The sequence below is a fragment of the Crinia signifera genome, chromosome 3 (genome assembly GCF_055691185.1).
Source record: "Crinia signifera chromosome 3, ASM5569118v1, whole genome shotgun sequence".
Taxonomy (NCBI): Eukaryota; Metazoa; Chordata; class Amphibia; order Anura; family Myobatrachidae; genus Crinia; species Crinia signifera.
Genome location: NC_139219.1, coordinates 90,487,086 through 90,502,974, shown reverse-complemented (window position 1 = coordinate 90,502,974; position 15,889 = coordinate 90,487,086). Strand labels below are relative to the sequence as shown.

At 40.4% G+C, this 15,889-nt stretch overlaps 1 protein-coding gene across 1 annotated transcript in view; it reads right to left on the bottom strand.

The window, feature by feature from the left end:
• Positions 1 to 15,889, bottom strand: part of ESR1 (estrogen receptor 1) — a 213,229-nt gene that overhangs the window by 31,743 nt on the left and 165,597 nt on the right. Inside the window, exon 5 of the mRNA XM_083176201.1 lies at positions 13,683 to 13,821. Within this exon, the coding sequence (XP_083032327.1) occupies positions 13,683 to 13,821 (139 nt within the window). The remainder of the gene's footprint in view (positions 1 to 13,682; positions 13,822 to 15,889) is intronic.

The following is a 15,889-nucleotide window of genomic DNA, read 5'->3' as shown; positions in this document are numbered from 1 at the left end:
TTTTGCAGCTAGGTGACCACCCCAAGTCCACGGCGCAACCTTCCCGGAAACCTCATATAGATATTGTATTGACTGTGTGATTATGGTTCTCTGTTTCTTATAGTGTGTGCTCTCATGCATTATGCTTGCATTTCTTGGACCAGCTGATCATGAGATGGCCAGCTGCAGATGTTTCCAGCTGTGTTGACACCTGGTGGTGGCATTAGTTTGGCTCTTGCTGGGTGCACAAAAGCACAACAGCAAGAGGTATTTGCTGCAGGTGGAAGTGTGGCACAGCAAGCTCCACAGACTCTGTGGCATCAGGCTTATGCAGGGGGGTAGGGGGCTTGCAATGAGAATATCAGTTGTACCTGCCCCAAGAACTAATTAGACAATAATTATAAATTATTACGAAAATCTATTTGGAGATCCTAATCCGAAGTTTCTAAGAGAATTCAGTCATCTGCTGGATGACGGACTCGCTGTGGGGGCGATATCCAAGGACACCCACGGTTTTCTTTTTGTTCCTTATCCGGTCACCCCCATGTATTATTTTCTTCCCAAAGTACACAAAACACTTATATGTCCGCCAGGTCACCCGATAATCGCAGGGATAGGGTCAATGACAAATAATCTTTCTTTTTTTGTCAACAGTCATCTACAAAAGTATGTTCGTGAATTACGTTCATACATTAAAGATACTACTAATTTTCTACAAAAAAACAGAGAAATTGATTGGAAAGAAAGCTACTAATTCATTACAAGTGATGTTGAAGCCCTTTACTCTAATATCGATCATGAGCTAGGCATAGCTGCAGTGGAATATTATCTATCTAGGGACCCTGCAATGCCGGGTGACCTGGGGACATTTATTACACAATATATTTGATTTATTTTTACTCACAATTATTTTATTTATGATTCTAGTTATTCTTTACAGTCACACGGCACCGCCATGGGGACCAGGTTCACCCTGAGTTTTGCTAACCTCTTCATGCGGAACTTTGAGGAGGAGCACATTTGGGGGCGCGACCTCGGGCAGGCCTGGACCTGTATGGCAGATACATTGACGATTTATTTTTTGTTTGGGATGGGGATCACGATTCAGTTGTTCAGTTCACTAATAGTTTATATGATAATAAATATGGTTTGAAATTCACTAGTAGTTTTCACAAGGGTGCTATTAATTTCTTGGATATCGCCCTCACAATAGAGGAAGGTAAAAAAGTGATGGAAAGATACGTTAAAAGTGTTGACCAAAACTGCTATTTGAATTATCATAGTAATCACTATAATAAATGGAAAAACAACATCCCCAAGAGTCAATTCTTGAGGATCAGGAGAAATTTTTAACTAATGCTGCTTTTGCTAAACAAATCCTGGTACTATATGAGGCCTTTCTGGAACAGGGCTACCCCAGGAAAATCCTTGATGAATCACTGTCATTGGTAAGAAAAACAGAGAGGGATTTATTGCTCATAAAACAGGTTATTCCAGATCAAATCGGAGACAAAGGGGTACCAGGGATTAAACCCAAGAAAGAAAAGAAAAGGGTGCAGTCTTTGTAACACAATATAACATCAAAGCTATTGAAATAAAGAAAATAGTGAAAAGGAATTTGTGTTTACTTAAATCAGACAAGATTCTAAACAAGGAAATTAATTTTGAGAACATGATAGTGTTCAGAAAATCCCGGAATCTGAAAGACAGATTGGCACCCAGTTTCTACAAAGAAAGGGGTAAAGTCAGTGTGTCCTCCACATGGTTACCAGAAGAACCTGAGGGATATCATGTGTGTGGAGGGATAGGTGGTGGAACTAAATCATGTGCATCTTGTATGATAATTGATAAAAAAAACTATCAATTTTTCTTCATATGTTACAGGGGAAACATTCCCGATTAAGGGTTTTATTAACTGTAAAACAAAATATATTATTAACCTTCTGACCTGTGGGTGTGGCCTTCAATACATCGGCCGCACCATCAGAAATTTACATGTGCGATTTATGGAACATAAGCGAAATATATTAAAGTTCAGCCATAACAACAGATTATATAGACATATGGCAGGGTGCCAATGAGGGGAAATGAAAGGCATCAAGATGGTGGGGATAGAGCATGTCAAAAATACACCCAGAGGAGGTGATAGATATGTTCGGTTGTGCAAAAGAGAGGCCTACTGGATTTTCTGTCTGCGGACTCTAAATCCACTGAGCCTCAATTACAGTATAGAACTTAACATTTAATCAGTGTCCCTCTGTTTACTGGCTTGGGATTTGGGGCAAGTATGCAAATTGAATTTGGGTAGATTTGGGGTAATTTTTAATAATGTGACCACATTTATTGTTATTTGTATTTTTATTTACAGTTTTATTTTTACATTTATGTTTATATCTATTTTTATTTGTGTATATTCATTTCTATTTTTATTTATTCATTTATACTTATTATTTTTCATTATTATTTTTATTATTTTCATTATTATTATATTTACATTCATAATTATATAAAACAAATTCTATGTATATTTATATTATATAATATTACTATAATATGTTTCTTAATGTACGCATGATTATCCTGGCACTATTGTTAAAAATGTATGAAATATATATATTTATGGTAAAAATAGGGCTTGGGCTCGAATGGCGGAATATAAAGAGGCAGAAACCTGATAAATAAATAACTTGAGATGTTGAGAATGGTTTCTAACAATGAAAAGTCTGTCAATGAGGCTTACATGAGAGGAGATGCTTGGCTCTGTAGATTTTTTTTTTATTGGGCAATGGACGATTGTTAAAATGAGACTTGGATGGCTCAAGGAACTAGGTATGATCCACAGAGATGTGGAACGCATATTAAAAATGGCCGCCAGAGCCTAAGATAAAAGGGAATGGCCCTGAGTCCACAAAGAGGCATGGAACGCATAATTAAGATGGCCACGAGAGGCTACAAATATGTGAGAACCAGAATGAGGCTTGGAACACAAACTCGGAAGTGCGGCATTAACAAGCCGCAGGAAAGCGGCATATATAAAAGCCGATATTATACAGCTCCACAGTTCAACTGAGGAAGCCGCTGATGTGACATACATAGGCGGAGAAACGCATTTGAACTGTACTTTGCCCCGGCTCAAACAACCACCGCTGCCTGTACTTGACAGAGAGCGGCTTGCTCGACTCTGGTTGGTGCAGAAGTACCTCCATTACTACAGCTGTTTGGAGCGCAACTCTGGTAAAGGAAGGGAAACTGTGACCTGGCAAATATCATCACTATCCCAGGATTACAAATACTGCCAATGAGTATACACCAAGAGCGGGACTGGTAACTATAGGTGTTCTGCCTCATTATTTTGCATATGCCCAAAGAATTCGAGCCATTTCTAGCCTCATAGCCATTTATGCCAGTGACTTTTAAATGTTATATGGTGTCTGTCTTGTTTGTCTGTGTGTTATTACAGAGTGCACTTTGAACTAAATTCATGAAATTCTTGTTCTTTTAATAAACTGTTTTTACATGTCTATATATCCCACCTGGTTACTTGTGTGATTGAGTACAGCTGCGCCTCTGAATAGTTACTGTGAGCTTTTGCCACAGAAACTAGATAATTTCCAATTAGACAATAACCATGCTGTTCTAGGTACCTACAGCACATCTATGCAAATCAAACATAAGTACATCCTTCTTACAAATTATATACTGTGTGTATAAATCCAAAACAAACACACACACCTAACCTAGGAATAGCTAGGAATACATACACACACACACACACACACACACACACACACAAATGGAAATATCTGTCTCTAGTCACATCTATGCGACCACACACCTTCATCCATCTCTTACAGAAATACGTTTCCAATGACTGAAATATTGATACATTTTTTGTAAGTGAAAGCAGCCATTATCATCTGCAACGACTGTAGGTGCAGAAAATCCATCTGATTTATGCTTTCAGTATGAATAAGCAGCACTAAGGATACTGAGTAACTGACTATATGCCCATGAGACAACCTGTTCTGATTCTCATGTGCCTTCCCATTGTTGCCACACACAAAAAAAAGCCCATTAGGAAGGTCCTCAACATCATTGGTTAAAAACCTTGGATCATTAACCACAAAATGTATTTTCTTTTATTCCTCATTTCCGCCAGAACACAAAGCTTAGCACTGCCCATGACATTAACCATGAATCCCCACCCCCCAACTTTGATTGACGGGTGAAAGTAATAAATCAGGGGTGAACTTTGGTGAGCAACACCATCAATGGTTCTCAGTCAATGGTTTAATCACACCATTAAGGTTAACCACCAATGGCTATCCCTAGTTCATGTAGCTTATGATGAATGCCCAGGTGCATAAATTCACAAATCAGACATACAAGAGACACAGGGGCAGATCATGATGTATGAAGCAGTGATAAGGGAGGAGAAGTGAGCCAGTGCTCTGTTTAATTTTATAGGATGCAAATTACAGACGTTACGTCAGTGCTGATTGGTTGCGATGGGCAACTTTGGTACTTGTGTAATATCTGGGCGCCCATTTTTTTTTATTGCATGCCTTAACTTAAGGCATGCGATCAGATGCAATGGGACCCGTTTTTTTCATCGGGTCGGAAAAATCGGTCGCATCGCATGCGATGGACCCGATTTTTACATAGGATCCAATGTTAAATGGTCCCTGAGACCCGATTACACATTGGGTCCAATGTTAAATGCCCCCCAGACCCCATTTTTTATTGTATACCCACCCTGATGGGTAATTACTACGTCAAATGTCCCCCCATTGTTAACGCCACTCCACGATCAACGCCAACCCGAAGCGTAGCGAGCTCAGTGGTACGCGTCCTCCGACCTTTTCATACCCCCACTATCCACGTCGGCGTGGAGTTGATTTTATATAGTGAGGTGAGCACAGCGAGCCACTGAGCCCGAAGCGTGGCGAGCGGACGCAGAATACATATTAAGTAATCTGCGTCCACTAGCCCCACTTCGGGATCGTATTCCGCGTCCGTGGCGTGGCGTTAACAGTGGGGGGGCATTTGACAAAGTAATTACCCATCAGGGTGGGTATACAATTAAAAATGGGGTCTGGGGGGCATTTAACATTGGACCCAGTGTAAAATTGGGTCTCAGGGACCATTTAACATTGGATCCTATGTAAAAATCGGGTCCATCGCATTGAATCGCATGCGATTTGGTCGTACGCAATGCGACCGATTTTTCTGACCCGATGAAAAAAATCAGGCGCCCAGATATTACATAAGTACCGCAACTTCTGCACTCTGTAACTTTTCCTCCCTTATCACAACTTCATACATCTGCCCTTTAGAATCAGACCCTTATCTTTATAATTGCACTTACTGAGACTGCCACCTTGTAATGACTCACATACTGTACAGTTGTGTCACTCTTCAACATACCTGTGGGTATCCATGTGCACGTGTGTGTGTGTGTGTAATGCATGTGCACATTCGTGGGTGCATGTGTATAGTCACACCCTCGATACATAGAACATACATTGAGCAATTGTGGCACTATCCACATATTGACACGAATGATCGTAATTTAGCAAAATTGCACCCACTACCCATTCATGAGTAAGATGAAGGGAGCCACATCTGTTTGTTGCTAAGAAAGTACAACTTGAATCAAACTCAAAGCCTATGTATAAGTGAAATGCCTGTTAAAGGGATCCTGGAAATGCAAGGCTTTGCGTTTGTCATGGGTTTGCCTCCGCTTCAGAAATATTAAAATATGCCCATCACTAATTTCTATGGGGGAAATATAGCATTGAGCAGCATAATAAGGACAATGTTTTACAAATAAATTATATTTCTTAAAGGGAATTCCATAACACAGCCAATTCCAATTGACATTAGAAATCACCCAAGGGTGTTAATGTAAAAATAAGTAAATATATATATATATATATATATATATATATATATATATATATATATATATATATATATATATATAAAAAGAACTGCAAAAATAAAAGGTTTAAAACTAAGACTTGCAGAAATATATATATATATATATCGAGGGGGGGTATGATCCGGCACTCAGTACATACAAAGTACAATTGCTCCAGGTGACCCTGCCGCAGATAATATACAAAGGGGTGCTCACAGGGGAGCGATGGCCGGCACTCACGGAGTCACTTCAAGGAATTCAACAGTCAACACAGCAGTGTTAAGTCAACGTTTCTGAGGTTTTTAATGTACCTCTTTCGTCAGGACAGAAAGAGGTACATTAAAAACCTCAGAAACGTTGACTTAACACTGCTGTGTTGACTGTTGAATTCCTTGAAGAGACTCCGTGAGTGCCGGCCATCGCTCCCCTGTGAGCACCCCTTTGTATATATATATATATATATATATATATATATATATATATATATATATATATATATATATATATATATATACACATACATATACACCAGTCCAATGACCCACCAAAGCGGGAATAAACGGCACTTGAGGAGACTTTGTAAATGCACAAAAAAGTGTATTGAAGAATACAGGTGTGTGGGGGACGTTTCGGGGTATCAGCCCCGTCCTCAGCCCCAAACCTACAGCAATCTTATACAATACAAACGCACAATATATAATCACCTGGTCCTGGAGTCACCGCAGACGCATCCACAGCCCGCCTCAGTCCGCCGGATGTGACGCGCAACATACTTCCTGTCAGCGGCACAAGATCCAGGTTGCCAGGCAACCTGATGCTTGCGTTCCACCGTACAGCGGCATGTGCGTGCCATCTGTCCGGACGTGACAAGCGCTAGCAGCGGTTGTCATTGGGTTCCCCAGGCCAGGTAAAACAATACAAAAACATAAAAAAGACACTACTCACCACCTGGATCCTGCTCCCGATCATCACCAATCATCAGGGAACATTGGGTCCGGGATGGTCGACTCCAACATGAGGTCTCATGATTGGTGATGATCGGGAGCAGGATCCAGGTGGTGAGTAGTGTCTTTTTTATGTTTTTGTATTGTTTTACCTGGCCTGGGGAACCCAATGACAACCGCTGCTAGCGCTTGTCACGTCCGGACAGATGGCACGCACATGCCGCTGTACGGTGGAACGCAAGCATCAGGTTGCCTGGCAACCTGGATCTTGTGCCGCTGACAGGAAGTATGTTGCGCGTCACATCCGGCGGACGGAGGCGGGCTGTGGATGCGTCTGCGGTGACTCCAGGACCAGGTGATTATATATTGTGCTTTGTATTGTATAAGATTGCTGTAGGTTTGGGGCTGAGGACGGGGCTGATACCCCGAAACGTCCCCCACACACCTGTATTCTTCAATACACTTTTTTGTGCATTTACAAAGTCTCCTCGAGTGCCGTTTATTCCCGCTTTGGTGGGTCATTGGACTGGTATTCATCACTCTTCTGGCACCTGGAGCAGCTGCATGTGAGACACTGGGAGTGCCGGCAGCATTGGATGGCTATATATATATATATATATATATATATATATATATATATATATATATATGAATGTATTTTTAATAGAAAGTATTCATGCTCTCTTTCAGATCCAATGCACTTATTTTATTGTGGTAGGCAGTAGTCTCTAGTACATTTAATGACAATTATCCTAAGACCACATTTTACTTCATTTTTTTATTATGATTTTTTTTTATCTCAGCTAAGTGCTGTATAATGCAGATGTTTTGTTTTGTCACATATCAACACTAAAAGTATTTTAGAGGCACGAAAAATAAAATGCTAGTGACTGGTACTGCTTTTAAGACATGTACGATTCTATAAACAAGTGATATTTCTAGAAGTATCAGAAACTTTGAGAGGTTTAGAAAAGGACAAAACACATTAATAAGAAGAAAGCACTCTATCTACTGTATTTACTTCTGTTTTGTAACTGAAAGTTATATTCTTTTCTAATAAAGATCGGTAGAGGAGAGCAGAAGTAGGAGAGGAAAGGATCAGTGGACACAGGGAATAAAAATAAACAAAAAATCAACGACAAAAAAGAACTGCAAAAATAAAGGTTTAAAACTAAAAGTGCCCATGCACTGAGGCGATTTGGTCAGATTTTGGCCGATTGTGACTAATCGGCCCGTTAAATCTGACCAAATCGCCCCTCCCTGACATGCCGTCAAGTCCGATGCACGGTCCCATGCGCATCGGACCCGACCAGGTGGTCGGATCGGCAGGTTGCCCGACCACCTGTTCCTCCTGGCGGCAAGGCGGGCAGGAAGCAGGGATGCATGCGATTCATCATAACGGTCCCGGCGGCTTGCAGGGGTATCAGGTGTCCGAACACTGCTGCGAGACATCGCAGCAGTGTATGGGCACCTTAAGACTTGCAGAATTATTTAGATATATGAATAAAAATAGCTATTGACAAGATTTGTGTCTATAGATGAGTTCCCATACACTTACCATCTATGCACCATATGAAGCAAGATGCCTGGCTGCACAACTGAGACACTCAGAGATTAATAGTGTAATATCTTTGTTTCTTACTAAATTTACATCTTAATTCTTCACAGAAACAGTGAAACACTACTTTCAGTGTACTATTTATGCTGGTCTGCGACTTTATCAGTGCAGGAATTACATACAAAGTCACAGATGAATCACACATAACTTGGGTGTGAAAAACAGCCATGACTGCTGCATCCAGGCAAAGGTGTAGCATGGAGCCATGGCAAAAAAAATCAATCATTAAATAAAAAAAATGGCATGGGGTCCCCTTCCCCCACGGCCATAACCAGCACCAAGCTCAAAGAGCAGGTGTCTGTTTTAAAAAATCAGGGAACAATTGACATAGGGCTCCGCTGACTTTTTAAAACAAGCCCCAGGCTCCAGGGCCAGGTCTGGTCCCCAAAATACGGGGTACAAAATGAATAGGGGTCCCCCATATTTTAAGAACCAGCCCCAGGCCCAACCAGCCAGCAGGGTAATGCCACAGCCGGGGGGAGACTTTTTATACCCCCCCGGCCAAAGCATTGATTCCTTCCGACCAGTCAGCCTGGTCAGATCCTGGGGGAGTGGGGAACCCCCCCCCCAACGAAGGGGTCCCCCCATCCAGAACCTACTGGCCCAGGCTAAAGCCTGGTGCTGTCCCTTGTACCCCTGGGCATTGGGCACCGGGCTGATTAGAGTGTGAAAAATAGAATGAAAAACTATTGTCTAATACAGTGGAACTATGAGTCCCAGCAAGCCTCCCCTGCATGCTGGGACTTGGAGAACCCAAGTCCCAGCATGCGGGGCATTAAAGGGCCTGCTGGAACTTGTAGTTCCACAGTAATAGAAATAGTTAAAAAAGCACACGGACACACATGAAAAATAAAACTTTAATACATCCAAAGCCCACACATACAGTACTGATACTTACCTTTCTTGAGCCCGTAGGTAGCCCTAGGTCTGGTGATCCTGGTGATCCTGGATTTCAGTTGTTTGCTGATTTTTTAAAACCAGCCCCGGCTCTTTGAACCTGGTGCTGGTTACGGCCGTAAATATGATTGAAGTTTATTTTCCTGGCGTATTTGGCCAGCAATTATCGGCAGCTTGCCGATAATTAGCGGCCGTATTTTATTTTAATAAATTTAGTAAATTAGGAATCAGCATTCTTTTGAATGGTGATTCCTATTCGTATTTCCCAATGGTGTATACATTCGTATTTGTAATGAATGTGCCATAAATACGAATATGAAGATGTGTATTTTGGCATAGTAAATGCCAAAAATACGAATACGCCTAAAAAATTTGTATTTTACTATGCAAATACGTCATATGTCATAATGTTAATTGGGGGTACTGTGTTTTGCTAATACTGGCAGCCCTACAATGTGATAGAACATGAACTAGTTCACTAGTAGAACCCTTATTCCTACAGAACCCCGATTTATCTTCCATAGAACTAAATCTTTAAAGAATTGTCTAACACCCAGTTTTCTGGAATCAGAAAAAAGTGAGACCAAAGGTTCAAACTGGTTAGGAAAAATGAAGATCAATGGCTGCTATAAATGTGGGAAAAATAAGTGTACCACTTGCGAATATATAGTTAATAAGACCACCACAGTTACAACTGAACAGGATGGAAAAAAATATGTAATTAAAAGTTTTATCAATTGTGACACTACCTATGTTATATACCAACTTTCCTGCAGCTGTAATTTGAAGTACATAGGGCTAACAACCAGACCCTTAAAACAAAGGTTTCTTGAACATAGAAGAAACATTTTGAACCAAGTACAGACCCACAGTGTCTCTCGCCACTTTTCGATCCATCATAATAGTGATCCCAAGGAAATTAACATCATAGGGTTGGAACATATCCCCTCCACTAAACGAAGCGGGGATAGATTCCAAAGACTATGTAAACAAGAGACAATGTGGATGTTCAAAATTAACTCTATCTTTCCAGAAGGATTGAATGAAGCGGTGGAACTGAATAACATCTAATAATAAAAATACTGTCGAAATTAAAATAATACTGTATAAAATATATGGATTTATTGTGAGGTTCGAGGAGTCCACCCTTTTGGTATACAGATAAGACTAAAAACTGATGCTATATATGACTAAAAACTGATGCTATATGGAGCATTAAATTCCTCCTGTCTTTTGAAATATCGATGTTCTACATTATCCCGGCTCTGTTTTTTTTATATTCCATTTTGTGTATTTCATTTCTGTAATTCTGTGTAATTTTTTGTATTTTTTTGTATATTCTTGTACGCTTTATTATTACTGTCCATGCCAAATATATAATAGGGTAAAACAGTACCAATGTAAACAATTAGATGGAGAGTCTAAACATATACTCCTACTATGGTTACTATGAAATTGGTTTAAATTACGCTGCATTATTATTTCTGGGGACACAGTGATACATTGGCTGCAGATTAGATTACAAATCTCCCAAAAAATACCTATACAGATATCAGCAATTTGCTCTAAATATATTCTGTTTCCGTGCCTTTAATAAATGCTGTTATAAAACAGCGATATGGTTGTATGGTAACAATTTGTCCGTTTATTATATATGCAGCCAATGTGTCCTGTATCTTGAATAAAGCCATATACTAAACACAGGCGACAATTTACGCCAATGCGTTCCGGTACCCGGAAGCATTGTGCGTTCCAAAACCCGTATACACGTCAGTGTATCCCGGAACCCGGAAGTAAGGCTGAAACGCTATGACTCCGGCGAAAAGGAGAATATTTATATTACTTCATGGGTTTCCCATACTCGTTTTCACTAAATAGTGAAAACGTCCATAAAAGGTCTGTCTTCTGTTTATTCTACTGTTTTTATAATTTTCTTTTGAGTAAAATGATTGTTAATTACGGGATTGCCTGATACATGTGTGAGTAATAACTAATTAAAGAGGGTATATTACCCATAGCAGCCACACTTAGCCATCACCTTGAAAAAGCTGACAGAGCTCAGTGAAACGCGTTGGTAGCTACCTGAGCAGACCTCTAGTGATCACTTTGGCATCACCTTTCATCCTTTATTTCGCAAAAAGAGCTTTTGAATTGGATACCCAGCATTTCTTCAACTAAAAGCACCATCCATCTGATTGGGAAGCCCCACAAGGTCCGAGATCTTCCTCCAGCGGTGTATTACCATCACAGCACAACCGCAGTGATGACAGCTGGACACCATCTGGAAAATCCCACACAAAAGTTGGTGAGACTTTACAAACTGACATTAAGCTGTGGTTCCATAATTTGCCCTATACCTTTATAGAGGACTTGAAAATTGGCCTATTATACCATCTCAAACACGAGGCTGCTCACATGTAGCAATTATGAATTGTTTTTAATGTATAAATTGTATTTTTTAAATAAATTGTACTTTTTTCAGGCAATCCCTATTAATTTATTTGTTTAAAGCAACAGCGCTGCTTTTCTATATAGGTATCTATATATATGTTTTTTCGCTAGTTCACTAGTATGATGTATACATTAAACTAATGCACTAGAATAGGACACAACATTAACTAATGTACTACTATGCTTCAGAAAATTAACTAGAACACTATTATAGAGCATAACATTAACAACTGCTGCAAAGATGGGTCTCCCTAGAAGGGATACGGTCATTAGGATGGCCCAAGAAAGGTCGACACTCCTAAGGTCAACAGGCAGAAGGTCGACAGGGCCTTTAGGTCAACAGGCAGAAGGTCAACAGGGCCTTTAGGTCGACCGGGGGAAGGTTGACAAAGCACAAGGTTGACAGGTTTTTTTTTTTTTCCACACTCTGGTTCCACATCAGGCGGGATTTCATGCCCTGCCATCCACTAGGGCATGGAGGGAGAATACAATTGTGTGCCCAAAGCATTGTGAGCACAGCGAGCGATGCAAAGGGCTGCTGTACACTTAGACAGTGTCCAGATCTAGACATCTAGATGTAGACGTCTACAAAAATAAAACAATATCGACCTTGTGCATTGTCGACCTTCCGCCGGTTGACCTAAGGGCCCTGTCGACCTTCAGTCCCTGTCGACTTTCTGGTGTCAACCTTTCTTGGGTCGACCTAATGATCTAGAAGCATTTGGACAGGGGCCTCTTATAATGTTCCTATGGGACCATAGTTAGCACCAGTGGTGGCTTCAGGGTGGGGTAACTCTGGAACCACCACTGATCATGCAGATTAAGTAGTAGTTTAAAAAGTTAATATTCCCTGAAGAAGTGCATTAAACTCTGTACTACTTTCATAAGTTTGAATGAAAGCACTATAATTGCAGAAATGTGTATAAATGCATGGACCACGAAGACTTTAGGCTGCTGGGCTCATGCAGTATTGGACATTATCACCAGTTTCTCAACTTTATCTTCCATGTAGTTTATATTAATCTGAACAAATATCATAAAAAACATTTTTTCACTGTGCTGAAAAAGGGGGAAAAAAGCAGCTCGATATTCTTTTACAAATAAAATATGAATTGGGGGGTGAGCGCTAATATAAAGGAGTATAGAAAAGGATAGAGCAAGTAAAAGGATAGAGAAATAAGTGAGAAAAACACCTGAAAATAAAATACGGGTTAAAATAACGTTTACAGCTCTTTTGAGCTAATGTAAATGTCCGTGGTGTGTGCTGGACTAACTTTCCCTACCTCTAGAACCAAGGAAAGGGTTGGTCGGGTTGGAGATCAGTGTGCTGCGGCCGGTGGAAATGCCGCACGTCTCTTCTCCTCCTCCGTCTGTCCGAACGATGCACTTGGTGCGGCGAGTGGAGCTTTTTTCCAGAAGTAGGGGTAGCACACTGGGGGAACCACGGATGAGCCTCTTCTACGCGTTTCGTGCTTGAAAGCACTTTTTCAGAAATGGCTTGTTAGGGTTCCATTGCGTTTTTTATTTGGAAAAAATTTATGATGTTGCTAGTTTAGCAATATTGATGGCATAAAAAATAGACAAAAATGTCCTTAAAAAAAATACAACTTTTTTTTTTTTAAAATAGAAAAAGAGAGAAAAAGAAAGAGAAGCGGTTGGGGACTAAATATATGTAGATTTCTAAAAATGCGTTTAATTCAAAATCAATGTTCAGGCCTTGAGGCAATAAACTCTGTAACTCATACAAATATCATATTTCTCCACAATTAATACTCAAGACTAAGCATTATTTTTGTAATGAAGCATTGGTTATGCTCTATGCCACATAACATTTCCAGTATACGATAAGAGAGATTTAAAAGTCACCCACCTGTCCAGTAGCAGATTGGGAGCAAAGGAAAGTTTGCCAGGATGTTCCACGGAGCGCCATATTAATCCGACCATAAGGATCTCAAGCCAGGCGCATTCCAAAAGATGTACCTGGTCATGGAGATTCAAGTCAACAAAACCTGGAATAACATAAATGTGTGTAGACATTGAATATTTTGATATTATTGAGTTACACTAGGTGATCAGTTTACAAAAGAAATGGTTTATTATTTCTGAGCTTACGAAAGTGTTTGCATTGCGGGACTTCGGCATGCCGGGCAGCCTTGACCTGTGCAGATGGCACCCTCAGCCTATCGCTGAGGTTGTAGTTAAGCAAAACTACAAACCAAGCTGAATTAGCCCATAGAAAGGCAGAGCTACCACCCAATGTCAGCTGTAACTGACTAATGCAGCACATGCAGCTGCTACGGAGACTGCAGTTAAATCATCTATCTCCCTACACTGTGTTTAATGCATAAAAAAGACCTGAGTAATGCAATAACTCACCCATAATTAAACTCACCCTAAACTCACACATATATATAGCAGAGGAGAAGGAACATCTGAAACAGATTCTGGGTTCTCCACCCAGCAGCTATTTAATTAAAAATACATAAACACTGACTGTAAATAGAACTAAGAGCACATTTTCCACATTTTCAGTAATATGCAGGAAGGTGACGTTAGTGGCAACTTTTGATTTTTAGTGATCACATAAAGAACATACTGTATACTGTACGTATGTTCCTGGCTATGTATTCTCCTGACTCTTTGAATATATTCTAGTCAATGCAGAGTAGCACCATGTGCAATATTTGTGCAGCCACTCCATGGGTGAACCAGTTTGATCAGTTACCATAATTCAATTCCTACAGAGACTTGTGAATTATTAGTCATCATGATAACCATATAATGAAGCAGTAGAAAAAAATATATAAATACATTTTATTATTGAGTTAAGAGTGTGAAATTCATATTATTGACAATATTTCCACAAATGGAAATTAGTGCTAAAATATAATTTTCTTTCAGAACACTACATGGGTACTGGACCTGTCAGCCCCAGGGGCTAAGGGCCTTATTCTAGTTCACTCTTTCTGACAAAATCCTTCTTAGACGGACAAAACCATGTGCACTGCAGGGGGGCAGATGTAAAATGTGCAGAGAGAATTAGATTTGGGTGGGGTTTTACTTCAAAGTGAGATCTATATTGCAGTGTAAAAATAAAGCAGTCAGTATTTACCCTGCACAAAAACAAAATAACTCACCCAAATCTAATTCTCTCTGCACATTTTACATCTGCCCCCCTGCAGTGCACATGGTTTTGTCTGTCTAAGAAGGATTTTGTCAGAAAGAGTGAACTAGAATAAGGCCCTAAATGTATGAGTGCTCATTATGGGGGAGAAGAAGTAACAGCCCCATTATCTGTTTGAGAAAGCAGAAGTGCGATAACGCCAATATTCGAGGGCAGAAGCCCAGACCATTCTAACACCTATTGCTTTTGACAGCTGCAGTTGTCGTTTCCCATATGCCACAGCGCTGTTCCTGGCAGTGGCGGCTTCCAGCCCCGGTCTGCATGGTAGATATCCTGATAATAGCAAAACCTCACAATAATAGCAAGATATTGCGCATGCCCAGTGGAGCCCACTGGGTTGTCCTCCTCAGAGTCTCTGCATCCTGTAAGCAGAAGCACACATGCGCAAGACACTGAGGTGCAACGGATGCTGGGAGAGGGAGATATGAGAATGTAGAAAATAAACACTCTACTTACCAACAAGGCAAGGTAGTGTTCTCCAACACATGTAAAGTATGTGGTGAACTATTAATTTATGATAGTAAGGCTACGTTGGGGAGGTCCCCCCAACGAGTAAAAATCCATCACCACCAGTGGATCCCCAGTGATTGTAGTGGCTTCTCATTATTATTATTATTATTATTATTGTTATTTATTAACAGTTTCTTATATAGCGCACACATATTCCGCAGCGCTTTACAGAGAATATTTGAACATTCACACCAGTCCCTGCCCCAGTGGAGCTTACAATCTATATTCCCTGCCACATGTACATGCAAACACAGACATTCTAGGGTTAAGTTTTGTTGGAAGCCAATTAACCTTCCAGTATATTTTTGGGTTATGGGAGGAAACCGGAATACCCAGGGAAAACCCACACAAGCATGGGGAGAATATACAAACTCCACACAGTT